Raw genomic sequence first — 27,114 nt, 5'->3', positions numbered from 1 at the left:
GCATCATGTGAATGTTTTGTGTTCCATAAAAGTGAGCTTCAAAATCAATATATTGACTTTGTTCTGAAGCTGCAGGCACTGTAGTTGCCCAAATTCAAGTTTCACACTCAAATAGCAGACTACTTGAAGCCTGAAAGTCCTGATGACTGTTCTGGTTTTCTATGCTTACTTTACCTGGTGGGAGTTAAATCATGTCCTCTGGAGACTGCAGTTGGACTTCAGTCACATCCTCTATTCTTTAATTAAAATCATGGTGTTTGTTCTATGCAAGAGTAGCACAAAAAGGGATAAAAGATCTGGTAGTCATTAATGTTCAAGTTTAGGTAGATATGTAGCTTAGTAAGGATCATACCCTACCATTTCTTTTTTGCAAATTTGGACTAAGAGAACCTTAAAGAGCCAAATGATTCTTTTAACTCTTCATCTTGTTAGAAAGCAATGCTTAGAAGTTAATAAAACCAATCATGCTCTATGTTTATCAGTCTTGTCTGTGAGCCATAGTAATATCACAGGCATGATACAGAGGTAAGTAGTCTATAATATTACCTGGTTACATAAAATCTCAGTTATGATATACTACTTATGGAGAAATAACTTATTAGACCAAAACAGGGGGTTTTTTTGCAGAAAAATTTCTGTTACAGGAATTCCAGCTACTAGATTCAACAAATTAAGCATCCCAAACTTCCAGCTAACTTTTTGTGTGCAAGTATCTCATTTCTACTAAATATGCTTTAAAATGGAAAATTTTTGCTAAGGTTTTAATTGGCATGTGTTTTTCTAAACTTTATTTGAAAATAACTGGTTTTAAAAGCCTTTAATATTAGGAAATGCTTTAAATAACAGGGAATGATTGTTCCTTTTTGAGTATTGTCTGAGACTTTTGCTGATTCTTTTCAGCTTCAAATGTCCCTTTTTTCTTTCAAGTAAAGCAGAGAAGTACTTAGCAATTCTGAAATTCAAGCTATATATGTAAGCGTCTAGCTTTTGTTAAAACGTTCTGGGTTAGTTTATAAGAGCGATTATTGGAACTGGAGTGAAATCAAGTAGTCCTTGTTTCCCAGACTTGAATTCTAATTGCTTACCTTGTACTCTGACTATTGCCTTTTTATCTTTGAGTGAAACCTACTCCAGTGTTTTCTGTTTATCTGTTGCAGTTTCAAGTTGTAAAGGAGTTATTATTTTCAGGATCTTTAAAAAGTCCATAATTTCTTTTCAAAGGTACGGAAAAAAAATCTACTTAAAGAAATAAAACGGGAGTCATGAAATGACTGTAACCATTGACATGCTGTCTTTGTAAGCTACAAATTCTACTGGGGAACGTGATGTCAAGTTCACTTAAGTCTTTGTACTCAAGACAAATCAAATGAGTATTGAAAATGCAGTGTTGCTCAGTAAAGATTTTTACTTTTAACCTCCCAATATGATCATGGCTACCTTCCAAAAAGTATCATTGAGGATGCCTTTTTATCTGTTTTTCTATATTCAAGATTAATCAGTATACACCCTGAACTTCTGGGAGACTCTCTGGACACTTCATTTTATGAAACATCGGTAACAGATGTAATTACGATAAAAGAAAAAAGGGACACCCAAGGCAGCTTTACACAGCTGTCCCTTTTCCCTCTGGGACTTATTAAGTATTATACAAACAAGACTCTCTGGTTGCATTTGCTTGTATTGGGACTTGTGGTCTTTTCTCAAACAATGCTGTCTGGCCTGTTTTGTTTCATCGTTAATATTTTGTTGGCTATTTACACTTACCATGTAGCATGACAGCTTTGCAGGGTTTGTCATCTGTGAACAGGAAAAGTTTTGTGCTGAAAAATTACCCTGAGCATAGAGAGATCTGATCAGGTCTGTAGATTTTGTGGAGATATATATATATATATATTTAAATGTTAGATAGGGTTTTCATTAAAGATAATTTAACACCACTAAGTTATCACTCAACTGCTTTTCTGACTTAACATTTAACTTTCTGTTTAGCTGACCATGGCCTGCAGCTAAACCTATCTTTACTAGTGTTGATTATGTGTAAGCCAAAACAGAGCCCGCATGCTTATACCATAGTTGGCTTTGAAATAGTAGCAAGTATTGAAGGCTGGAAAGACTTGTAGTATTTTTTTCAAGTTATTACTTAATAGGAGGAAAGAGCTCTCAGCATCATGTGCTATTTTTTATGTGGCTAGTCATAAATGAATATTCTAAGACCTTTGAAGAAGAAGATATATTTTACCTAATGCTTTCTACCCCGTTTTGCTTCACAGAGCTTTGGTCTGTGATTAGATCTGTGTGTGTAGATCTGTACATGTAGCATTTCATTATTTGTGCAGAACCGTTTCTTGGAACTGGAAACCTGGTGAGAATAGGGTATCTCTAGTGCTTTGAGTGCACCAACCCATAATGCATTCTTAAACACACAAACTGGTGCCCAGGCTTATTACCTACCACATGCAGAATGTGTTTACCCTGATGTTTTGAAATTACTACTACAACAGGCCTCAAGGGCTTGTTGTCCCTTTGTGTGCAAGTGTTATTCCCACTGTTGATGATGGGAATTAGCTATACAAGTCAGGAGGAGGGTATACCCATTGGAATAGAGCTTAGACCGCAGGGAATATGAAATTTTCTAGCTAATAAGTGATGAGTACAGCACATTAAGCATTGCTCCCACTTGGCTCGTCACCTGCATTTTGTGATTTTTATTTTTTTACTTTTTGCCAAGGAAAGAGTAGTGTAAGTAGCAGCTGTGAAATGTAATGATAGCACAGCGCTGCGTGGACTGAAGTTGCCACTCAGAGCTGCAGATCAAGTGTGACACAGCATTTTGAATGGTGGAATTGGCTGCTTTTTCCAGAAAAACAGCTCATGCAGGTTAACCCTACTAAAAGCTGACTGTCACTTGCTGGATTAATAAGTGGTTGTCCAGAGGGAGGACTGCTTTTATTTGTGTGCTTTAAAATGTTTTGTCAAACTTGCATTGAGTTATTTCTTTAGACTGTTAGGACAGATTTCTTCTCAAAATGTTATGGCCTTTGAATTACTCTGATTTGTTGTTGTTGATGTTCTTCTAGAGCTGTCTGGATGGCTGATACTGTCAGGCGCATAAGCGGAGCTTGTATATGACAGATAAGGCTGAACATAAATGGTGTTGGACTTAACGTGTCCAGGTTTTTTTCTGCTAGGTAGGTAATTGCATTGGGGTGGGGAGGAGTAATAGTGTGATATAACACAGGGGTCTGAGAATGATATAGCTTATCAATGCTTAGTCTTTCATTTTCTGGGTTGTTCTTCATTTCCTGAATGCTAATCCTGTGTGGAAGCTGTCAGGTGTGGGGCCCTCCAGAACTGCTTGCAGCTCCTACACGTTTCCAAAATGAGAACTGCGAAAGAGACTCCGTCATTCTTGCAAGAGAAAAGCTCCCTCCTGTGGAAGAGAGGAACCTCTGCAGTGGCTAGGGGCAATGTTAGGGCATAATACCGTGATTTTAAATTGGCAGGAAAAAGAGGTGCGAGCGCTGTAGGTGTTTGCAGATGGTGGGATTCAAGACATTATTCCTTGTTATTTTACCTTAAAGCAAGTTCTCCAGATTCCGTATTACTCCTTTCTAAAACTGTATATTAGCTATAGTTGTTTGTGTGTAGGCAAAACACACTACCATGTGGCCACAGTGGAATCCCTAGTGTTAAAGGGCTGTCTAAAGCAGCTGATATTTATACAGATTTTGCTTTCTGTAGGTCTTTGCTGAAAAGCCTCAGTAGTTTGTGCAGTTCTGTGAATCAAGTTCATAGAACTTTTTTTTTTTAAAAAATATTTTTATTTTTCTCTGTGCTAATCTGTTCAGCGTATCTAGAAGATCTGTATCAAAATGATTTTGGGATTTTGCTCTAATTGGGAGTCCTTGGTAGAGGGCTGTGCTGAGCTTCAAGCCCTGTTTTACTGGGAAACTACTGCACAGGAAGCATGAAGGTGGATTTATAATGGAGGAGCTGGAGCTCATCTTGGTACCAGATTTCTGCTAGACACAGTATTTTTACCTTTCAGCTGAATAGGATTCACACTTGTGATCTGAAGGTGGAAGGCTTTAGCTCATTAGCACATTAGCAAAAACCCTAAGACTTTTACTTCCATAAATGCTAATGTTATTCCCCTGAGGATGAAGCACTTCGAGGGGGTGGAGAGAGAGACAGATCATTTAACATTAGGGTGGAGATTTACACTTGCCATCTAAAAGTCATTGCCATGTAGAGGACTGAGATAGCACAGTGTGGTGAACCCCACTGCAGAAAAATGCTGTGTTGAGAGTGAGCATCGGGATCCTGTTAACTGGTAAAAAGCTAAATTCTGATTTTGTTCAGAGCTGGCTGGAGTCTAGCTTGTGACACACAGCAACACTGACATGACTTTGATTACAGAAGCACGTGATTTGGCACATGTTTTGTGATACATAATGGTGAAGTGAGATTTGCTTCCGTCTTTAGAAATTTGTGGTGTACCTGCTCATTTTGATACAGTTTGGAGTTATCTTTGAAGTGGAGAAAGGTTGGTCTAGTAAGGAAGTAGTATCCTCATTTGTAAGAACTTCGAAGGTGCCATAGGTTGGATGAATACTCCTTATGACTCTGCATGTCAAGAAATGCAAACTTCTGAACTTGTGGAAAAGCAGAAACTACTCATGAGGCTGCATGCAATGAAGGCTGAAGTCAGAGTAATGAGGGATGCTGGCAGCAGTGCCCTGTTAGTGGGGTTCAGTGCTGTGTGAGCCCCTTGGACTTCTGTCTGTCTGATCTCCTGGACCACAGAGGACTCTGTGGCTGCTGCTATTCAGGTGCCAGTTTGAATTGAAAGTAACTTGGCAATAGCTAAGAAGAGTTGCTTTTGAATATAAGTACTTGCCCTAGGTTCTGCAAGACTGTAGTGTGTTTGAGTGGGAGGAGAAGTGGCCTACACAGTTTTAAAGGGGATAGGGAGTCTTTTTCATGTGGCTCAACCTTATAGATGGCTCCTGGGTTTTTAAAGTTCTGTTATGGTACATATTTCCTCTTAGTAACACCATCTAGTGGTTGTCTGCACTACTTTTGATTGATGCTTTTTTTGCCTTTGGCAATTTTAGTCTGGTTTCTTAAGAAACTGAAGCTTGTGTTGAACAGATTGTCTTGCTCTTCCTCCTCCTCTGCACCCCTCCATCCCTGGTGTTAAATGATTTTCCTGAAAATCAAAAGAGAAGCTGAGGTCCCATACTGAGTTGCATTGAGTTTTATGAAATTACATATCTGAACAGAGTACAGTGCTCGCAATTAGTGCCCATCATGAGAGAGGGGATGAAATATGAGTTGAACTGTAATATTAAAACACCAGAGAATCCACAGGAGACAGATGGGAAATTGGACTCTAGGATCTATGGTTCACCATGGTATACTACCAAGAACGAAAGTAAAGTAAAAGATTTTGTTTTTAGTATTCACATCATTCACATCAGTTTGGACTTCAGTAAAGCCTTTGACACAGTTTCTCACAGCATTCTGCTTCAGAAACTGTCAGCCTCTGGACTGGACAGGCGTACCCTCTCCTGGGTTGAAAACTGGTTGGATGGCCGGGCCCAGAGAGTGGTGGTCAATGGAGTTAACTCCAGCTGGAGGCCAGTTACAAGTGGGGTTCCTCAGGGCTCGGTACTGGGTCCAACCCTGTTCAATGTCTTTATCAATGACCTGGATGAAGGCATTGAGTGCACCCTTAGCAAGTTTGCAGATGACACTGAGCTGGGTGGAAGCATGGATCTGCTGGAGGTAGGGAGGCTCTGCAAAGGGATCTGAACAGGCTGGACCACTGGGCTGAGACCAATGGCATGAGGTTTACCAAGGCCAAATGCCGGGTCCTGCACTTGGGCACAACAATCCTATGCAGTGCTACAGACTAGGAGAAGCCTGGCTAGAAAGCTGCCTGGAGGAGAAGGACCTGGGGGGTGTTGGTTGACAGCTGACTGAACATGAGCCAGCAGCGTGCCCAGGTGACCAAGAAGGCCAGTGGCATCGTGGCTTATATCAGAAACAGCATGACCAGCAGGTCCAGGGAGGTTATTCTCCCTCTGTAGTTGGCACTGGTGAGACCGCACCTTGAGTACTGTGTTCAGTTCTGGGCCCCTCACCACAAGAAGGATGTTGAGGCTCTGGAGTGTGTCCAGAGAAGAGCAATGAAGCTGGTGAGGGGGCTGGACAACGAGTCTTATGAGGAGCAGCTGAGAGAGCTGGGCTTGTTTAGCCTGGAGAAGAGGAGGCTGAGGGGAGACCTTATTACTCTCTACAGCTACCTGAAAGGAGGTTGTGGAGAGGAGGGTGCTGGCCTCTTCTCCCAAGTGACAGGGGACAGGACAAGAGGGAATGGCCTCAAGCTCTGGTTCAGGCTGGACATCAGGAAAAAAAAATTCACAGAAAGGGTCATTGGGCACTGGCAGAGGCTGCCCAGGGAGGTGGCTGAGTCGCCTTCCCTGGGGGTGTTTAAGGGACGGGTGGATGAGGTGCTGAGGGTTATGGTTTAGGGAGTGTTAGGAATGGTTGGACTTGATGACTCAGTGGGTCCCTTCCAACCTAGTGATTCTATGATCATAGTGATTTCTGTGAAGTGACTGTGAGCTTAAAGAATATTGCTTCAAATCCCTGAATCCTCAACAGTTAATTTAATAACAGTTTTCTTTTACTGAAGCTATGGGAATCGAGATGATGAAAAAATACAAGGGAGAAAACTTACCAGAGCTGGGCCCTTATTCTTCATTGTAATGACTAATAATTCGTACCTGCTCACTTCAAATGAAATCTTGTTTGAAAATTTGTAGATCATGAATGAAACAGAATTGCAGAGAAATGTTCTTGTGTTTTTGCAGTTATTTAAAGCAATGTTTTCAATTACTTGATGCAGATTGCACTAAAGCCTTCTCCTCTTCCAGGAATTCTGCATCAAAGGGGCTACACGGCAAGTAACTCATAACTGATCTATGATAAAGCCAGCCTATCTTTTCATAGTATTTTAAGGACCATTACCTCATTTATTCTTTTATTCCTATGACTCTTTCATAAAAGCCCAGAAGGTAAGGAGGAGATGAACTGAAATTGATTCCACCTTCTCTTCAGTTGAAGGTCTCAAGTATCAAATAAAATGTGGGATAAAACAAGCTTGAATCTCATGGAAAGGGAGCTGCATGTGTGGTGCTTGTAGTGAGTACATAATGGAGAGAGATTTCCTGGATTTGATACTTGAATATGCTGGGGGTTTGGCCCTTTTTCTTTGTAAATAATCTTTAAAATTAGGCCTAGAGCTAATGTTCGGCACATTAAAATACTTCTTTGCATGTTCTTGTGTGAGAACATATATATAAATATGGGACTTCTTCTCACCTGCCTCTGGAAAGTAAGAACTAATTGTTTTATCAGATGTACTGTAGAAAATACAACTAAGTGGCTATTTGAATAATTGCATGGTTTGTCTGCACAAATTGTTAGCTTGCATAAAGATCTGTAGCATGCAGAAGTGAAGAATCTGAAAAAATAAAGACAATTAATTCAGTCTTTTGAGCAAGCAATTAGGAACAGTGACAGTGAAATTTGTTTCTGAGTTTTCCTGGGCTAACTTACACTGTCTTGACAAAGAAAGCACTTCCTTTCTGTAAAGGAAAACATGTAAAATTGATGACTTCCACAGAAATAATCCGTTTGGATTTTTAGGATTCTAGTTTCTTGATTTTTTTTTTTTTTTTTTTTTTAGCCGAGTTTAAGCTTGCATGAAGTACTTATCAGAAGGTGGATTGCTAAACAGTTTAGATTTGTCAGGGCTTTTTGGAGCCAGAGAAGTAAAAGCAGGTAGTGTGTGCTAACCAGGGAGAAACTGTGCCTCTTCTCCCAGTAAAAGGCTGTCGTCTTCGTAGGTTGCTCTTCTAGAGAATCAGTAGCAACCTAGCACGTGGTAAGCCTATCATAGCAACGTGGTTAATGGCTATATTTTGGTAGTTTGATTAGCAACTGTCTCTCCTATCTTTATTCTAAAAGGTTATCCTGGCCATACTGTGATACAGGTTAACACTGGATTGTACCTAGGCTTCCCTATAGGAATTCACAAGTTTCCTCAGTCTTGCACCTGGACTGTTCACAAAGGTTTCATTTCTGTGGGAAACCAGGATGCAGCTGTTGTAGGAAGGAGGTTGCTGTGCATCCGTTTTTTCCCCTGGTTTTGAATTTGGGTTCAGGCAGTGTATGTACCCTGACCTGGGAGTTTGCTCCGTGATTTCCTTAGCCACTTGCTCTTTTTTGTTGCAGCTGTGCCTCGCAGGAATTCAGGTCGAAGAGTGCAGTGGTGTTCCTTGAACCAGAGGAGAAAGTAGCACAAAACTGGAGCAATGAACCCTGCCTGTCCCAGCTGTGCCAACTTCTGCTTTGAGTATTACACCTTTTCTTGGTTTCTTAACCATCTGCTTCAAGCGTAGCAAAGTTCATTGTGAGCATTGTGCGTTTGAAAATGAGATCAGCACGTTTCTGTATGACTGGTATCTTGTTCTGATAGACAAAAATGTTGCAAGCCTCTTGAAGAGTGCTCAGTCTGCGACAGAACTGAAATGTACATGAAGGCTTTTTTTTGTTGTTGTTGTTTATTTTAATTCTGTTAAGCCTTTGGAGTGCAATCACACTGTTTCCATACAGAACAGGGATGACTGCAGTTGTATTTTCATGCAGTGGTATTTTTTGCATTTGCTCAGACATCTGTAGTGTAGCGTTTAGGCAGAGAGATGTCTTTGGTGCCAGAAGTAAAAATAATACAGTTAATTAAAAACAAACAAAAAAAAACCCGGAAGAAGAAACCTACTTTAGTCTATATTCTATACATAGAATTAGCCAGGGCTTGTTCTCTACAGTAAGTCTGAAATGTGTAAGTACCTTAGGTGAATCTGTTGGCATAGCAACTTAGACTAAGTGAAAGAGTGCCATCGTAGTCGGAAAATAGTATATGTTGTGGTATCGTTGCATGCTACTGCCATTTCTCTGCAGGCAAGGCCCTCTTGGGTTCGAATTAAATTCATAATGATTCAGTTCAAGCTTCTGGGAACATTTGTTCCCTGTAGCACATATGCTGTAGCTTAATGTAGATATTACTGAGATGTTATTGCAGTCACTCTGTAACAATAGGATGGCACCTAAACTTGCAGTTAGCCTGCTGGGAACGGGCAGAAGGTCCCCCCTTTACCTCCAGCATGATCATACAGTTCTTGCCTGTGCTGCATTCGTCATCAACTGAGAGTTTATTATTGCTTCTCTCAGGATTTTTCGAAGGCTGCAGAAGTTACCGGATGGGTTTGGGATAAAGGCAGTAGGAGTGTCTGTTCTCTGGGGGAAGAAAACAAAGGCCTTATGAATAGTATATGAAGCACTTGTATATGGCAGCTTTGAGACGTTTGTCCAAATAACGAAAAACAGAATATCAAAGCCTTGCACTTGGTCAATGCAGATATGTTGTTATGAATTATTTTTTAAATTAGTATTTTTGACATCACCATTGATGGAAAAGCTGTCATTGTTTTTAAGCCTTGTCTCTGATGGAGATCTGTTTGTTTCTGTGTACTCATACCTGAGTCAGGTCTCATGATTATAAACTCCAGTGACTGCAGTGGGAGAACTCAAAAGCTTATGCATCTTCACTTGTGTATATTTTATTATACAGAGAAATTCAGTAAGTGTTAGAGCACTGTGGAAGCAGTCTATATAGTTGTCATGTTCTCCAGCACTGTAATGGCAGATGCTGTGGAACATCCACCACTGACCGTCAGCAATGCTTTCTGTAGTCCAACTTCATTATTTTCTTTTTTTTTGGTATCTGGTCATTGTTCTCATATTTACAGTTGGGATGCAGTTGGAATCCCTGTGAATTTCTTCTGCAGGGAGAGGCAGAGAAGGTGATGTATAATGTATAAAGTCAGTCATGAGATTGCCCTTCCTGAGTGCACAGAACTAAGCAGTGTTGACTAATATGAGAAATAACCAATGACTTTGAGGTACAAACAAAGAAAATGATTCAGAGAAGACTAGTTTGGCTCTTCCTGCTTTGATGCAGCCTTGCCTTCCTAAGGCTGAAAGCCAGGGCTCACAGGGATTTGAAGCTTTAAATAGTGGTCTTGGGGAGAGGGAAGAGGAAGCAGCCCAAGGAATGGTGGTGAAAACTGCCAAGCATGCAGCAGAGAAGGACTGTGGCCAGGTATGCCCATCTATCCTAGCCAAAGATCCAGATTAGCCACGCTGAGGGGACTTTCCAGTCACAGGCTTGTGAGCTTTGTGTAGAGCTAAGGGAAAACATGAATGTTTTAAGACTCATTATACTGCTGTTTTGTGCTTCAGGGTTAACACAGCTATTAAGGCAGTGCTCAATGCTTTGAATTCTGAAAACTACAGCACTTTTTTCAGATCTTAAAAAGAGGTTAGCATTCACACTGTGCCATGTCCTTATTTAATCGAAGCTTTACATGGAGGCTATAGAGGAATTGAACTATTCAACATAGCATGTGTCAAAATTTAACATAGCAAGTGAGGAACATCCTCTTAACCAAATGGAAATCAACCTCTGGTGGCACATAAATGCCTTGTATTACAAAACTTACAGATTTGCTGTACGAAAGTTCTGTTCACGTCTTCTGTAGGAACAATGCAATAAATGAGGATTTCTGATGCTCTGCTAGTCTGGAATCACTGAGGGTCACTCTGCATTTGCAAACCAATGGGCAGAGCCTCAGCTGAAGCCAGTGAAACCTCTTAACTTGTGTTAGTAGGGCATGGAGACTTAGGCAGTATTATTTCTTTTTCAGATACAGTCAGATGGTAGGAGATACCAGAGTCTGTAGTAGTTGCACTAAACACAAAGCCTTGTGCAAACACTGATGATCTAATGCAAGCCCCGTGCAGGATCACAACTGTAGTAAGCACGACTCATAACTCGCTCTTGGATCCTTTTACTCAGCAGTCTGAAAGTGCTAAGTGCTATCTAAATATAGACGAAAAAGTGACTCTGGAATTTAGTATACTTGTTTCAGTCTTTCTTATGAAAATGAAAGCTGGACATTTCATGAGAAAAATCTGTCTGTTGTGTATAAAACCTTCAGATATGAGTGCTTTGTGGTTTCAGCTGGATTGACACATTGTCAGCATTTTCTGACATCATAATGGATAAAAATAAATGCGTTTAAGCTTGGCATATTGTATGCTGTACTGAACAAAACCGAAAAATACTCATTAGAAAAAGGTGTGTAAAGAACAAACCTGTCTGGAGATTAAACGCTGCTGATTGAATAATGCATCAGACTCTCACAGCAAAAGTTTTTCAGTAAGTCAAGCTTTATGAATATTTACCTGAGTTGTCCTGGATGAAAGAAATTAAAAACATTACTTTCAGAGAACTGCTAGAGTCTTGGGTCTTCTTTACTAGGAACAAATGTTTTACATGTTAGCAAGCCACTTGTTGAGCAAGGGATGGGACTGTTTTGCTTTATGTATACAGAGTATCAGCACTGTTGTCTGTTGTGGTATGGATACTCAATAAATGCCACGCAATTAATCTATTTAGGAATCATGCAAGACCATCAAGCCACATTTCTGTATGCTTAAACCTCATTTAGGGGAGAAAGATATAACAGCTGCTGATAAATGCCATTTATACCCTCCTCATGACAAGCTGTTAACCAGTCCTCAGCCTTTTTATCACTGCTGCCATCTGTGAAAGGGGTCTTGGGCAGCAATGTTCTGTATGGGGATATGGAGCCTGCAACTGGTCTGACTGTTCTCTCCTTCCATGTAAAGGCAACTCATTCCATCTGCAGGCTCTTTCTGGACCACCCTGTGAACTGAATTTCAGCTGAATTCATACAGGACTTGCTAGGACAAGAGAAAACTTCTGGCCTATTTGGCATTGAGAGGAACATGAGTATTTACCTTGCGAAAGGTGTGCTTGCAGCTAGCTGAGAATAATACCCATCCTGTGCCAGGATAGGCTAGATTTCTTCACCATAACATTTCTTAAGTGCTGGAGGGCTACGACATTGTAAGCCAAGGATTTAACAGAAGCTGAACTCAAAGTGAAGGCCTTTCTTGCACATTTTAATTTTACTGGGACAGAAGTTTCCCTGCTAATTTATGAATCTTACATACTTCTTGCTGATGCGATTCCAGTTCATACATGCAAAGAAAATAAAAGTATACTGATCGTTGTGGAAGAAAATCATGTTCTAGCAGTGCAGAAATGGAAGTGTTTGACAGCTGGAAGTCTGGTATCACTGAAGCCTGTTATCTAGATATTTCGGCAGTCTAGGAAGATGCTAGGAAAGAATTTAACAGAGAAGGTTATTTCATTGCAGTGAAATTTGTCTGTGTAACATTGCCTCCGAGTAGAGATGCAGGTGACAACCTCACTGTTCCAGTGGTGTATTGCAACAGTGCTACTGTCAGGTTCTTTTGTCTGTAGAAATATGCAGTCAAGCTTTTTATTCATAATTCAATGGAAGAAAATGTTTTTTCTGTTATTTCACTTCTGTCCTAGATCTCTACTCTCAATGCTATGTTAGTGCAACAAAATGCAGTTGAATTTTATCAATAAGCTTTGTTGAGTATATTCTGGTTTGTCTGAGTGTTATCACATTAACTGTCTGTGTTATAGCACATTGGATCTGTATTTCCTAGAAACAGTAGCTTTGACTAAAAAACATGAGGTACTTTGGATTGAATTCTCAGAAAGCACCATGTACTCTCTGCTGTCTGACTTTCTAAAACCACTGTCTTTTTTTGATAGTATTTTCCACTCCTTTAATGGTCATACTAGAGAATAAATTGTTTAAGTCCTTTATTACAAAGATCAAAAGTAATGGTTACCATTTACATACACAATTTACAAATTATTCACAAAGGGAATAACAGATATGCAAGAACCGACAGCTTCAGCCCAAGTTGTGGAGGGGACAGCGTAGATGTTTCCCTGCTTTATTTACTGAAAGAAAAGATATGTTTGTTTTTTTGTTGTCTGTATGTGTTAAACACTGATTTAGTGTTTATGTAGCACCTTTAGTCATAACCATGCAAATGCTTTTACATGCTTATCTTGATTTGAAAGAATGCAGCGCATGTGTAAGTATTCACTGGGATCTGCACTCTTCACACTACTTAGTGTTTGTTAGTCAGAAATCCTGTTGATTTTGGTATAATACAGTGGTCAGGGTTGAAAAAGTTGATTTCTCGGATTTCACCAATTTGGACAATGTGTCATTAAAACAAAAAATGGAGATTACTTTCAGAACTCTAAGAACTAAATTAAGTATGGCTGCCATATCCTTCAAGAATACTATATGATCTTAAGATAGACATTAGCCATGATGCCTGATGCCTTTGATGCCATAACTGATTTATTGCTTTTCCTTCATTCAGGTTAGCATGTTCTATACTGTTTCCTGAAGCTATTGCAGAGACTGGGAAACTTAACAACAAAGAATCGTATTCTGAGAGAGCTGATAAATGATCAAGCTTTTCACAGAATATCTTACAGCACTTAAGAAAAGGGAGGATGAGTTTCCAATTCCCCTGGTATGAAAGCACAATATCAACAATGCAGTAGCTGCCATTGAGCTAAACCTACAAATATCCATAATCTGCACTTTTTGCTGTCCACTGGGATGACATGTACAACAAAATGCTTGAAGGAGCACATCGATTTAGGAACAAACACAAATATAAATGGAGAAATCACTGATGTGATGTTGCATCCAAATTCTAAGTGATACAGCAAAACACTTCACAAAAGTTGTTACGTCTAGCGGAACTGCTTAGTGGGAGTAACCCAAATAACTATGACAATATTATGATGGAATGGCTTTCTACCCAGCTATCAAATATTCTTTACCATAAAATTTTCAGTATTCTCAGGGTGACAGAAAAAGAAAGTTACAGATGCTATGGTAAACTTAAAGTACAATAATAGGCAAAGATTGTAGTGGCACCATCTGCATATACAGCGTAATTGTTGGAACCTTATGGAACAAAGCAACATTACAGTATGCCTTTGTTAAGGCTTCTTGCTGGTTTTAAAAGGTAGATTTTTCTTTTGGGAGATTGTTCAGCAGTATTGGTTTCTCATCTCTTCAGTGGAAGGTCTCTTTATTGATCCACATAAGACTGCGTGTTTCATTTGGTTTGCATTCGTATTCAATGCTGCCAAAACTGTTTCCCCATTGGCAATGATCCCGTTTGTGGTAGTTGTAGAATTTGACTTGCCAGACTGTTTCAAAAACGCCAATGTCATTAAACTGTGAGGAAGAGTAATTATAAGTGTTAGCAAGCTGATAATTTTGTTGGTTTCTTTCTATGAGAAACAATGCTATTATGAAACTGCAGAATATAAAACAGCCGATATAAGGGTAACTGTTCCTTAAGTTGATAAATGAAAGATCTCTAAAAGCCTGCTTTTGTAGTCATGAAGTCTTTTATGTTTAGACGTACATAAAATGGGGAGGATAAGATTCTCCATATACTGTTGTCTTACACTTATATCTGGAAAATGCAAAGGAGTAAAAATGTTCAAGTTCCCATATGGATAAATGGTACTAACACCAAGAATCAAAGCTATAATCCTTCTTAAGATGGCACAGCACTAGTTGGCCCAATGTTCTCAGTGGTCTGTATAGTCTGTACAATGTGAAGCAGTGATCTGTAGTGATACAGGCCATCACTTCTCCTTTATACCATACCTGAAGGCTGCAGTAAAGATTGGGAAGATTCCTTCTTTTGCTCTATCTGAAATCTTTAATATGTCTGTATTTCGTAGCCTTGTGTTTGCCATGTCTTGAATGAGATGTGCTGCTATGCTGCTTACTCCTTTCCTGGGATTCCATTCTGCATCTTACATGAAACTTAAGCAAAAGAAGCTCTTTGTGCATTTCTGTAATTGCTAGTTGTACTGTGATAGTTCAGCTTATCAAACTTGGATATGAGTAACAGAAGCTATGAAGGAGGTGATCAATGCGTTTAGCAGATAATGCTTAATACAGCAGAGGAGTAGCGAGCCATTGACTGTAAGTTGCCTGATAGTGCTTGCAGCTTTGAAGTGAATGAGACCATGGCTATAGTAAGTTCTGTAAGATAACATCTCCCCTTTTTTTTAAGCCCCTGCTAGTCACCCCTATTGGAAAAACCTTATAAGTGAGGCTTTCAGAGATAGATGATCATAGAATCATAGAATGGTTTGAGTCAGAAGAGACCTTAAAGATAATCTAATTCCAACTCCCCTGCCGTGGGTAGGGACACCTCCCACTAGATCAGGCTGCTAAAGGAAGGCCCCATCCAGCTTGGCCTTGAACACTCTCCAGGGACGGGGCATCCACAACTTCCCTGGGCAACCTGTGCCGGTGCCTCACCACCCTCATTGTGAAGAATTTCCTCCTTATGTCTAGCATAAATCTTCCTCTCTCCAATTTGTAGCCATTCCCCCTGGTCCTATCACTACAAGCTTTTGTAAAAAGTCCCTCCCCAGCTTTCTTGTAGCCCCTTCAGGTACTGGAAGTTTGCTATAAGGTCTCCTCAGAGTCTTCTCTTCTCCAGGCTGAACAACCTCAACTCTCTCAGCCTGTCCTCATGTGAGAGGTGCTCCAGCCCTCTGATCATCCTTGTAGCCCTTCTCTGGACCTGTTCCAAATGTTCCATATCCTTCTTGTGTTGAGGATTCCAGAACTGGACGCAATACTCCACATGGGGTCTCACAAGAGTGGAACAGAGTGGCAGAACAGTCTCCCTCGACCTGCTGGCCACGCTTCTTTTGATGCAGCCCAGGATACGGTTGGCCTCTGGGCTGCGAGCGCACATTGCTGGCTCATGTACCCCCAGGCCCTTCTCCGTAGGGCTTCTCTCAATCACATCATCCCCATCCTGTACTGAAACCACAGATTGCTCTGACCCAGGTACAGGACCTTGCACTTGGCCTTGTTGAACCTCATGAGGTTCACACAGCCTCACTTCTCCAGCCTGTCCATGTCCCTCTGGATGACATCTTGTCCTTCTAGTGCGGCAACTGCACCACTCAGCTTGGTGTCATCTGCAAACTTGCTGAGGGTGAACTCAATCTCACTGTCTATGTCATTAATAAAAATATTAAACAGCACTGGTCCCAGTATGCACCCCTGAGGGACACCAGTTGTCATGGATCTCCATCTGGACCTCAAGCCATTAACCATTACTCTCTGAATAAAACCATCCAACCAGTTTCTTATCCACTGAACAGTCCACCCATCAAATCCATATCTCTCCAAATGAGAGAGAAGGATGTTGTGAGGGACTGTGTCAAAGGCTTTACAGAAGTCCAGATAGATCACAGCCGCTGGTTTTCCTGTGCCCACTGCTGTGGTTACCCCACCATAGAAAGCCAGTAGGCTGGTCATACAGAACCTGCCCTTGGCGAAGTCATGCTGTCTGCCTCTAATCATCTCCCCGTCTTCCACGTGCTTTAGCATAGCTTCTAGGAGGATCTGTTCCATGATCTTTGCAGTCACAGAGGTGTGGCTGAGAGGTCGGTAGTTCCCAGGGTCACCTTTTCTACCCTTATTGAAAATGGGGACAACGTTACCTTTCTTCCAGTCACTAGGGACTTTGCATGATTGCCATGACTTTTCAAATATAATGGAGCGTGGCCTGGCAACCACATCGACCAATTCCCTCAGGACTCTGGGATGCATCTCATCCCGTCCCATAGACCTCCTTAGGTAGTCACAAACCTGACCTACGCTGGAAGGGGGTTTACCCCCCTGGTCCTGATCTTGGTCCCAACAAGATCAGGAGGGGCGATGATGATTTCAATTATAATAGTAATGTAAAATATGAGTTCCTGTGCCTTGAGACCTTGCAGAGAATCTGAAGTGTAGGTGTGGAGCCTATATGTATTGCTGTTGGTTCCAGTAGTATGGCTTGTTGATTGTGTTATACTGTTAGAAGATACAAGGCAGTGGATTCAAAACTACTGAACAAAAAACGTCCTTCAACATTTTTTCCTTTTAAACATTTCCATCATTCTCTTTAATGCCAGCTTCTGCATTTGGCCATTTTCCATTCCCATCATGTGCCTAGGAACTGACCTTTGATCATCTGCCTACTATAATCACACTTGAAAAGTGAGTATGAAAGCCCTTTTACACAGAGGCTTCTCCTGAACTGCAGTCAGAGCCTTCTGTATCCAGTTTTCTCAGAAAGAAACATATTTTTTTAAAATCCAAAATGTGGTTTGTAAGCTGCTGCTGCATAATGGACATTGCTTTAAACCTTCCCCCTGCACCCTGTGGTAACTCAAATTTAGCCTTGACAACAGCAGGAGTTGCTGTGTGCTGTTAGTGGAAGGTTTTTATTTGGCTCTGGTTCCAAGCGTTACCTTAAAGCAGCAGCTGAAATATTTCTGCTACTTCCTTTGACAAAGACAGAATCAGATGTACAGGCTATTTTATCTTTCCTAGCAATGAAAACCTTAATTAAAGTTTTGGGGTTTTTTAATTAATCATCTTTAAAAGCAATCCTGATATACTCATAATGCAAGATAGCAAAGGTTAAGCACACTGGATATTAACTGTGCATAACCCACACAGAGAAATCATCAGAGAGAAGCATCAGCCACCCACAGTCTGGAAACTGAGGAAGAAAAGACATTTCTAATAGCATTTTTAGAAGGTGATATGATACAAGAGCAGCATTTCATATAATAATGCATAGAATATATGAATTTCACCAAGATAGAGAGAGGAAAAAAATTTTGTCTTCCTCCAATGACCTAGTTTGCTGAGCTACCCTCCGTAGTTTGACTGCTGTGGATTTCCAGGAGAAGGAAAGAATTAATTGCAGAGCTCCATGTGCCTCCCCCCAGCTCAGTACTTAGCAGATGCAGAAGCTCTGTGGTGTAATGAGCATTCAGCATCCTCAGAGCTCCTCTGAATTCCCTGTGACTCCTGCAGCTGAAACCTAGCTTCTCCCTGGGCCTGTATACAGGGCCTCCCTGCTCTTTGTAGGAAAGCCTTAGAAACCTATTTCCCTGTCTGCTATTCTCTGTCATCCAGTGCGATAGGTGTAAATAGTTCTTTAATCACTCCCTCTGAATTTGCACACTAGGATGATTTGATTGGTGTTAATTACTAGGAGTAGAGGTCTAGCTTCTGTAATCAATCTTAGTCTAGTCTGACCAAGAACAAAATGAGACCCAAAAAGAGTTTTCAGACTTAGTGTACACCATTTGCTAGACAGTTCAGCAGTTCCTGGATGGTGTGTGTAATTGAGCATTTAGGTAACAAATGCATCCTCAGATTATGGAATTCAGAAACAGGATTGTTGCTTTACAGGTATAAACTACAGCTGTAACAGGTCACATGTCTACTCGGCAGTTAATGTAGGAGCACAAAGTACTATTTGTTTACAGTTTTAAAGCGCATGGGAAAGGGATTCTTGTGGACCTTCTGTCTTTCAGGCACTACTAGACTAATTTTTAACCACAGGGCTGACCTCACAATCTGTTTCTAACATGAGTTTAGATTTTATGCCTTAAAATAGTGTCCTTATCTCCTTAGGATGCATCAGGATCCTGCCTGTTATAGACAAGGAAGTGGAGGCAGAGGCAGAAGTTCCTCATAGTTGAAGGGAACAGGAAAATTTAAAGCTGTATGAAATAAATGCAGTTTTGAAGATTCAGGAAGTAGGTATTAGAAACAGTTTACAGACTGGGGTATCTGAGGTTGGTTCCCTAAATCTGTTATGGCTCTGTCTAGCTAAGTAGTTAAATGGCAAGTTAAACATGTAAATCCCTGTTCAGTTGCCTATATTTAATACTTAAAAGTATCAATTGTGTACATGTAAGTCTATACTGAAGAACCTATCTAACAAGATCAGATCCTAAAAGGGGTTAAGGACCTGCTTAATGCTTGAAAATCCTATTAGCTTCATGGTTAATATCCCAGGATTTGATTTGTAAAAGCAACTGTTTGGACAAATATTGTGACTGCTCATGCTGATGCTGCAACAAGCCATCTCAGTGCTTGTACCTGAAAATCAGACCCTCCTTGCATTTCTTTGAATTACTTCCTTTGTGATTTGACTTGGTTTTCTCCATAAGAAAAGATAAACTTCCAGATTTTCAGAGTTCACATCAGTGCTACCCTTAAGGGTAAAGGCGGCTACCAAAACAGGATGTGTTAATCAAAGAAGCTAGTTTTTTGGGAGTGCTGCTTTTTCATCTCCTGGTATATGAGCATTATGAAATGTAACTGCAGTACTCAACAGTGGCATCTAGCAGCCCTGTTCTGCTTGTTGAGAAGTCATACTAGGTGTTCCGTTTCCTGAGTGTCAAAAGGAGGTCACTGTATAAAGAAGTGATTAACGTGGACAAATAGCCCAGGGTAGTCTTATCAGCCTAAGATTATGAAGTGGTAACTGTTAATGTGATGTGGGTCTCCAAAATGAAGTTAGGCAAGCTCTAATTACTAGAAACACCAAACGGTGATGTTACAGTTCTTACTCAGAAGGGGATTGCCATGCTAAATGATGATTACAGAAAAAAATAGTAAAGCTCAAGATGAAATCTCGCATGCAGTGAGGAAATGTGAGAAAAAGCTGAAATCTGCTAGGCTTGGCAAGGTCCTAAATTTGTATAAGTTGAACAGACCATTAAGAAAGATTCAGAATAAGATGGCTCACTGCCTGTTTCCCCTTTTTGGTCCAGGAGACATAGAATGAACAGCAGGAATCCCTCACAACTGTAATCAAGAGAAGGGAAACAAAACAACCAACCAAGTCAAAGCCAGAATAAAACAAATCTCCTGTGCCCTGGGCACCTAAAAACTGCTGTGGAAATCTGCCTGCTGCTCTTCCTGTCTTCTGTCAGCTCTGCTACCTTAGTGCTGCAGCTTTTGTCATCTCACTTTGAGGCCATGGTATATACTGCTTCTGGCCCCTTTGGTTTCTCTTTAAGGTTAGGGTGAAGAGTCATTTGAATAAGAATTTAGGTTTTTTGGTTGCAGAGATAATGTGATAATGGAAATCCATGGGGCTAAAGGAAGAAGATGGCCTTTGTTAAGTAGGGTGGAGTGTGTGTGTTCTCATGCATGCCATCAGCTTCTGGCAGGTCCTCAGGCATCCTGGAGATGACAGGTGGAAGTGGAAAGTAGTCTCCCTTTGTGCTTGGAGCATGCTGTGCTCCAAAACAGCCTGGCAGTGCTGGCAGGCAAATGGAGAGTCCCTGTATGCCAAGGGCTTGGGACTGGATTCCTAGCCAAGGACTTTGCTGTGAGTTGCCTGAAGTCTGTAATACCTTCTGCAGAAGAGGAGAGACTCATGTTTTCTGCTACAGCACCCCAGAAGGCTTTGCAGGTCTCTAGAAATCCCCCTACTACTTCCTGGCCCTTGCCACTCTCTTTGTTTACCCTTAGGAAGCAGAGCTTGTGTTTCCAGCTACACTCTGACCAGCAGTCTTACTGACACAAAGCAAAGAGGGCAGCAGCTGTGATCAGACTTCACCCTAGAATATTTCACCACCACACCTCTGTCTGTGAGTGACCCACCTGCTGCCCTCCCTTGTCTTCCCATGCCAGAGTTGGAGAACCACATACCTGCATGTTGACCTGGATGGGCTGTCTCTCCCCGCTCTTGGTATGGGGCACCCCTTCTGTGTCATAGATCCCTGTGTAAAAGGCCACCTGTGCATCCCTCGATTTCTCTTCCAGTGGAACATTGACACCCCCGATGCCCATTGTCCTGCAAAGAGATGAGATCCAGCCTTTCAGCAGCTCTGCACGCCCCCTTCCCTGGCAGCTTGGAGCCAGCCCGTGGGCTGGCAGCCTTTCTGCTGGGAGATGCTTCAGGGATTTTAGCAGACCTGCAGGCACTGCTGACTCATTGGGGCTTTCGAAAAACGTAAGGGCTCTGCAGCCACCCAAGGAGGGCGTGGAAAGGAAAGGCAGGAGGGATCTGGGGGTAGGTCAGTCTAATCTCTTCTCTAGGGCTGCCCCTCCACCCAGAGCCGGTTCCCATCTGCATCCACGCTGGTCCCAGTCTCTGCTTTGCCACAGCGTGGCCTGGGCATGATGCATCCCTGACACGCAGGGCCCCATCCCTCTGCCTCCAGGGCAAACCGCAGGGAAGGAGGGAGAAAAGGAGCTGGGCTGAAAGAGCTCCAGGAGACGGCGGGGAGGGAGAGGGAAGGAGGTGACTCCAGAAAGCAGCCTCCCTGCCTCCCAAGGCAGCCGGGCAATGCGGTGCGAACAGCTGGCTGGGGACCCAGAAACGGGGCCAACGAAGAGAAAGGGCGGGGAGGGAGGAATCACGGAAACCCCTTGTGCTGTCAGCCTGCCAGGAAAAAATATTAAACCTCTAAAAATAAAACGTAGGGGAAGGGCGACCCGCGGGGAGCCGCCCCGGGCACTTACGTGGCTTGGACGGTGCCGGGCCGGAGTGACACCTCGATCTTGTACTTGGCCCCGGTCAGCAGCTTGATGGTGCGGTTCTGGCCGAAGCGCTGCCCGTCCACCTTGAAATACACGGCCCCGTCGTTGGGCTGGATTTTGAGGGAGACGCTGATTTTGACGAGGCCGGGGATGTCTCCCATGGCGAGGCGCTGCGGGACCCGCGCTGCTCTCGCCCCCTCCGCGGAAGGCGGGTGGCCGGGAGAGGACAGCGAGGCTGCGAGGGAGAGGAAGAGGAGGAGGGAGGAGGAAGAGGAGGGGCTGCCGGATCCAAGCCAGCCCGGCCCTTCTCAAAAACAGCGGATGATAGATTTGGGTTTATTTTTTTTTTTCCCCCTCCCCTTAATCGCGGCGCAGCATCTGGACGGCGGATGCGCGCCCCTCCCTTCCTCTCCCCCCATCTCTCGGGTTGGGGCACATTTGCAGCTGCTCAGATTGCAGACGGTTTCCAGGGAGTTAATCCGGCCCCGATTACCTCAACCTTAATCCCGCCATTCATTCATCCCGGAGGGAGAGCAGGGAGCCCGAGCGAGGCCGTACCTCGCGGGCGCCGCCGCAGTTCAGCACCACGGACAGCGGCCGGGCGGCGGGCAGCGCGGGGGCTGCGGGGCTTCCCTGCCAGGTCCAGGGAGGTTATTGTGCCCCTGTACTCGGCACTGGTGAGACCCCACCTCGAATACTGTGTCCAGCTCTGGGCCCCTCGCTGCAAGAGGGGTGTTGAGGCTCTGGAGCGTGTCCAGAGAAGAGCAACGAAGCTGGTGAAGGGGCTGGAGAACAAGTCTTATGAGGAGCGGCTGAGGTTGTTTAGCCTTGAGAAGAGGAGGCTGAGGGGAGACCTCATTGCTCTCTACAACTACCTGAAAGGAAGTTGTAGAGAGGAGGGAGCTGGCCTCTTCTCCCAAGTGACAGGGAACAGGACAAGGGGGAATGGCCTCAAGCTGTGTCAGGGCAAGTTCAGCCTGGATATCAGGAAAAAATTCACAGAAAGGGTCATCAGGCATTGGCAGAGGCTGCCCAGGGAGGTGGTTGAGTCACTATCCCTGGAGGTATTTAAAAGATGGGTAGACAAGGTGCTCAGGGACATGGTTTAGTGGCCAATAAGAATGGTTGGACTTGATGATCCAAGAGGTTTTTTCCAACTTGGTGATTCTATGATTCTATGATCTCTCAGGAGACGGAGCTGCTGCAGAGGGAGAGAAGGGCACAGACTGAAGATGGGTTTGTGCCTCTTCTCCCTGTACAGCTGAAGGTTTTGGTGAGCCGCTGTGCCTAGACTGAGGATTGGTTTCTTGTGCCCTGAACTCAACTGTCAACATCAATATTTGGTTCAGGGGGTTTGCTGGGATTTTATCATAGAATCATAGAATGGTTTGTGCTAGAAGGGGACTTAAAGCCCATCCAGTTCCAACCCCGTGCCATGGGCAGGGACACCTCCTACTAGACCAGGCTGCTTAAGCTCCATCCTGCTTGGCCTCAAACACATCCAGGGATTGGGCATCCACAGCTTCCCTGGGCAATCTATTACAGTGTCTCACCACCTTCACCGTGACCAATTTCTTCCTGATGTCTAATCTAAATCTTCCCCCTTCCAATTTAAAAGCCATTCCCCCTAGTCCTATCACTCCATGCCCTTGCAAAAAGTCCTTCCCCAGCTCACTGTAGCTCCTTCAGGTACTGGAAGGTTGCTATAAGGTCTCCTCGGAGCCTTATCTTCTCCAGGCTGAACAACCCCAACACTTTCAGCCTTTCCTCCTGTGGAAGGTGCTCCAGCCCCGATCATCTATGTATCCCTCCTCTGGACCCTTTCCAGATTCTCCTTATGTTGATGATTCCAGAACTGGACACAATACTCAGATTTGGTCTTACAGGAGTGCAGTGGAGGGGCAGAATCACCTCCTCGACTTGCTGGCCTTTTTTCTTTTATCACTTCATCACAATCTTATTTTAATAGGAAAAAACCCAAACATGCTACTGTGATTTTAGTATCAGATCAAAATCTCATTTCTATAAGTCTAATAGTACTCTATACCTATGGCTAGTACATTTCTTCAAGGAGAAAGATCTTTGGAGATTGCACCAGAATTATACTCTGCAAGTCTCGTTCCCATCTAATAGTTAGAGATTGCTTTTAACCCAGGAGTAGGTTTATGCGTCCTTTCCATTACTTGCATTTGTTCTTGTTTACTGTTAAAGCTGTGATGACTGACACAGAGCTTGGGCCACAAATATGGGCTTTTTTTTGATTGGATATTATGGCAGAGTTAATGATTTTCTTAGGACAATTTCATAGCTAGCTCACCTATATGTTGCTGTGGATCTGACCATTTCTTTGTTTTTCTAAAGACAGGATATGCTCATAATCCTAAAAGGTAGTATTGCTGAATCAAATGGGAAATATAACATCACCCAGCTGCATTTCTTTGTGTGTGCAAGTTAATTAGTGAACAATTTTATTGTGGATATTAAGCAAAAGAATATATTCTGCTGAAAACAACCTCTGCAAAAAAAAAAAAAAAACAACTAAAAATTCTAATTTATTTACCTTGATTAGGTATCCAGCTAAGAATTGGCTTCCCAGTGTGTCTAGCAGATAAGATTTCCACAAAGTTAAAGGCAGGGCATGATCACTGCATCTCAGAACTGTGTATGTGATGAGTTTTGTAAGACTTCAATAGCAGGGACTTTCATATAGGGAAGTTGTTACACAATGCAATCATTGCTTCTCCCACTGGAGAGTCAAGAGCAAAACAAGTATCATTTACAGAAAACCAAAACAACAAATCCCTATGTATGATGAGGTAGTAGCAGAATCAACATAAATGTATTAGAAGAATTGTTGAGGCTTGTTGAGTCACACAAGGCTCATCTGGTCAAAGGGCATCAAATCAAAGAGTAGTTGCATCTAATAAAGTAGTAAGGTGCAGAAGCTTCTCATCCTACAGTAGGGGCCAATTTTTGATCATGGATCATACACTGACCTTGATTTTTGGCAAAGATCTTTGCTGACTTTAAAGATCCTCAAAAGGAATTACCCGAAATAGGCAAAACGGATCCCTCCGACCCTCATCTAGGTCAACAATGAATAGTCTTGAAAATATCTTGCAAGTTATCAGACGATCCAGTTACCACTGTCTAGGTTTTCAGATGAGGAGGCAGTTGCTATAAATAGACACATATTTCGTAACAGTATGGTTCTGCAAATGACAGCTACATGTGCGTTTCCTCCTGTCTTTTTTTGCTTATTGCAAGAGAATTTTCTTTTTTTTTTTGCTACATTCTGCTGTAACTGCTGCACTCCGTGGCTTGTTGAAAGCTTTGCTTGCAGCAATTGCCACTTCTGTAAGTTTAAATGTAATTCAGTACGAAATCACAGAGGCCTTACAAGTGGGGAATCTGATAGTATCACTTAAAGCGGCGTGTGAAGAATAATGGCCATTGCCAGGGATCAGTTTTACTCACCTCACAGGCCAGACGTATCATGTTGTAGCAAATCGTGTGTAGCTGAAGACATTGATTGCAATTAGTTTCCCAAGTACATGAGAGGTCAGATCTATAACGATCTATTCTTTTTCCCCTTATTATTTCTGCCTGAACGATCATCTTTCTCTGGACACAGCTCAGGCCGTGACTTTATTCCAGACCGCTATGGCAAAAAGTGCTAAACATGAGGGAAAACTAAAAAAGCATCATACTGCAGATCATGTATGCAAAGGCTGAGTAACTGTTCTACAGTGTGAAAGCGAAATTCAGTGAGAACAGAACATTTATGAAGAAGCAATTTTAAACATAAGCACTGCCTTTCTTTTTATCGACCTGGTAACTTCACATGCTGTTAGTATATTTACTGATCTGATCCTACCGGATGCTCCTTATCACTGTAGATCTGGGGGAGGCATTGCATTTGCTAAGCCTTTCTGGGAGGTTAGTTTTACTGCTGCCCACCTTAATGGCCCTGACCAGCCTCACCTGGAGCCTCCACCCACAGCTCTGCCCTTGGGCCCTATTTCTGCTCAGCCTTCGGTGCTTTCCTAGGTTGTGCTTATGAGGGCTGGTCTCCAGCTCTGTTATAAATGTACCCAGCCATGGATGCTGTTGATCTTGACTTGCAGGCTGATTACCTGGCTTGACCTTAGCTCATCCTTATGCAGATGCCTGATGCTATGGGCTGTTCCCTCACTGTGGATGGTGGCCTGGCTAGACAAACCCATGCCCTTCTAGTGCCCATGGCATTTTTCCTTAAGTCCCAGCCCACAGGCTGCTGCATGGTTACCTGATATTAGTTGCTTGATATTCTGTAGGGACTAAGATACCCGAAGGAAGAAGGAGGTAGTGTGTTTTTGTCCATAGCACAGAGCAAACGTACTAACCTTTTTAAGGTGTGAAGCTAAATAGATCATCGTAGACTTAGGGCAAGGTCCTATTTCTCCTGAGCCGTAGCAGTAACTTACTTCCAGGAACAAAGAGATAAATTTGTGCCCATTCCTCTATTCCCTACACCTATGTTTGAGCGGTGGAGATTGGAAACCTTAATGTCTTTATAAGGTGCAAAACTGTGATTTTTATTTGTTTGTTGCCCTGGCATCTGAGACTTCTTAGTCTGCTGTCTGCAGTCATCAAGGTACGTTAAGCTATTTCCCTTCCCTTGGGGCAGTAATGTTGCATCACTGCTCTGTGCACTGGTGAACCCTTCAGCGCTTCTGAAGGGAGTGGTGAGCTCCCTCAAGTGAGCTGCAGCCAGCATTCTCACCTCTCTTTATTTTCAGAATCGGAAAGTCTTATCATGCTGCAGCTTCATCCTGCAAGACTTCTCTCTTGTGCCTAGACTTTCCCTGTGGCAGCTGCATTGCCTATTTGTATCACTGATGGGCAGCTACTGTAGGGGAGAGGTGAGGCTGGATGCCCGCAACGAAAAGTCAGAGCTAATATGTAGATAAGCCGTGGCCTATGCTTTGTGCTTGTCTAATTTGTCTAGAAAATGTTCTGGAGGAACCTATTTGGTCTCTTGACTTCATCCACTCTGTGTGATCTCTCTGTACGTGATAGTATGTCAGCTGCACAAGCTTTTCAGTATTACCATTTACGTAGATCTTCCCACTTAGAGTTAGTGCACTAATCCTGCTGCAATGCTCCATGATAATTAAATATAGAAAATGTGCCTTGAGGTCAGAAAAAGATGGGTCATTTATGACAGCCAAACCACAGCATTTAGTTTCCAAGGTAACATGGACAATACCTGTAATAGTCTTTCCATGCTTGCCCCTCTTTTGTTACTTTCGTAACACAGTGCTAAATTTGGAAGTGTTCTGGTTTGGAGTTTCTTTCTGAGAAGTGGATGAGAAGCCACAATCTCTCATTCACTAAAAATAGTAATATGTGTGACTCCTTATGGAGTGAATTGTGTTGAGACTTGCACCTGCCAGCTCACCATTTAATACTGTAATTCTTTTTTCTTTTGAGACATCTGCATCTGTGGAGAAGTAAGAAAGTGTTTTACTGAGCTATAAGATGGATTGAGTCTTTATCATCTTTGTAAACCACTTATGTATAGTATTTTTCCTATGTAAACAATTTTGAACACACAGCTTTTGATTTAATTTCCCCTGGAAATACAACTTGATTTGCTGAAAAG

The 27,114-nt window shown here is 42.5% G+C and overlaps 1 protein-coding gene across 1 annotated transcript; it reads right to left on the bottom strand.

The window, feature by feature from the left end:
* Nucleotides 1–12,218: 12,218 nt before the first annotated feature.
* On the bottom strand, nt 12,219–21,812 carry CNRIP1 (cannabinoid receptor interacting protein 1). The gene is made up of 3 exons (XM_009556507.2): nt 21,450–21,812; nt 20,634–20,778; nt 12,219–14,315 (listed from the first exon to the last, which is right to left on the bottom strand). The coding sequence occupies exons 1-3, from the start codon at nt 21,626–21,628 to the stop codon at nt 14,151–14,153; spliced, it is 489 nt and encodes a 162-aa protein (XP_009554802.1). The 5' UTR covers nt 21,629–21,812; the 3' UTR covers nt 12,219–14,150.
* Nucleotides 21,813–27,114: the final 5,302 nt, after the last annotated feature.

Source organism: Cuculus canorus, chromosome 3 (genome assembly GCF_017976375.1).
Source record: "Cuculus canorus isolate bCucCan1 chromosome 3, bCucCan1.pri, whole genome shotgun sequence".
NCBI lineage: Eukaryota > Metazoa > Chordata > Aves > Cuculiformes > Cuculidae > Cuculus > Cuculus canorus.
Note: the sequence above shows the minus strand (reverse complement) of the source record. Positions and strands in the feature narration are given on the sequence as shown.

Bases quoted from the DNA above. Each gene is read 5' to 3' on its own strand.
- CNRIP1 (XM_009556507.2), bottom strand. From the start codon at position 21,628: ATGGGAGACATCCCCGGCCTCGTCAAAATCAGCGTCTCCCTCAAAATC. The intron at 20,779-21,449 runs GTAAGTGCCCGG...ATCTCTTTGCAG, and splicing joins CCCGGCACCGTCCAAGCCAC to GACAATGGGCATCGGGGGTG. The intron at 14,316-20,633 runs GTATGTGGTTCT...TCTTCCTCACAG, and splicing joins CCATCCAGGTCAACATGCAG to TTTAATGACATTGGCGTTTT.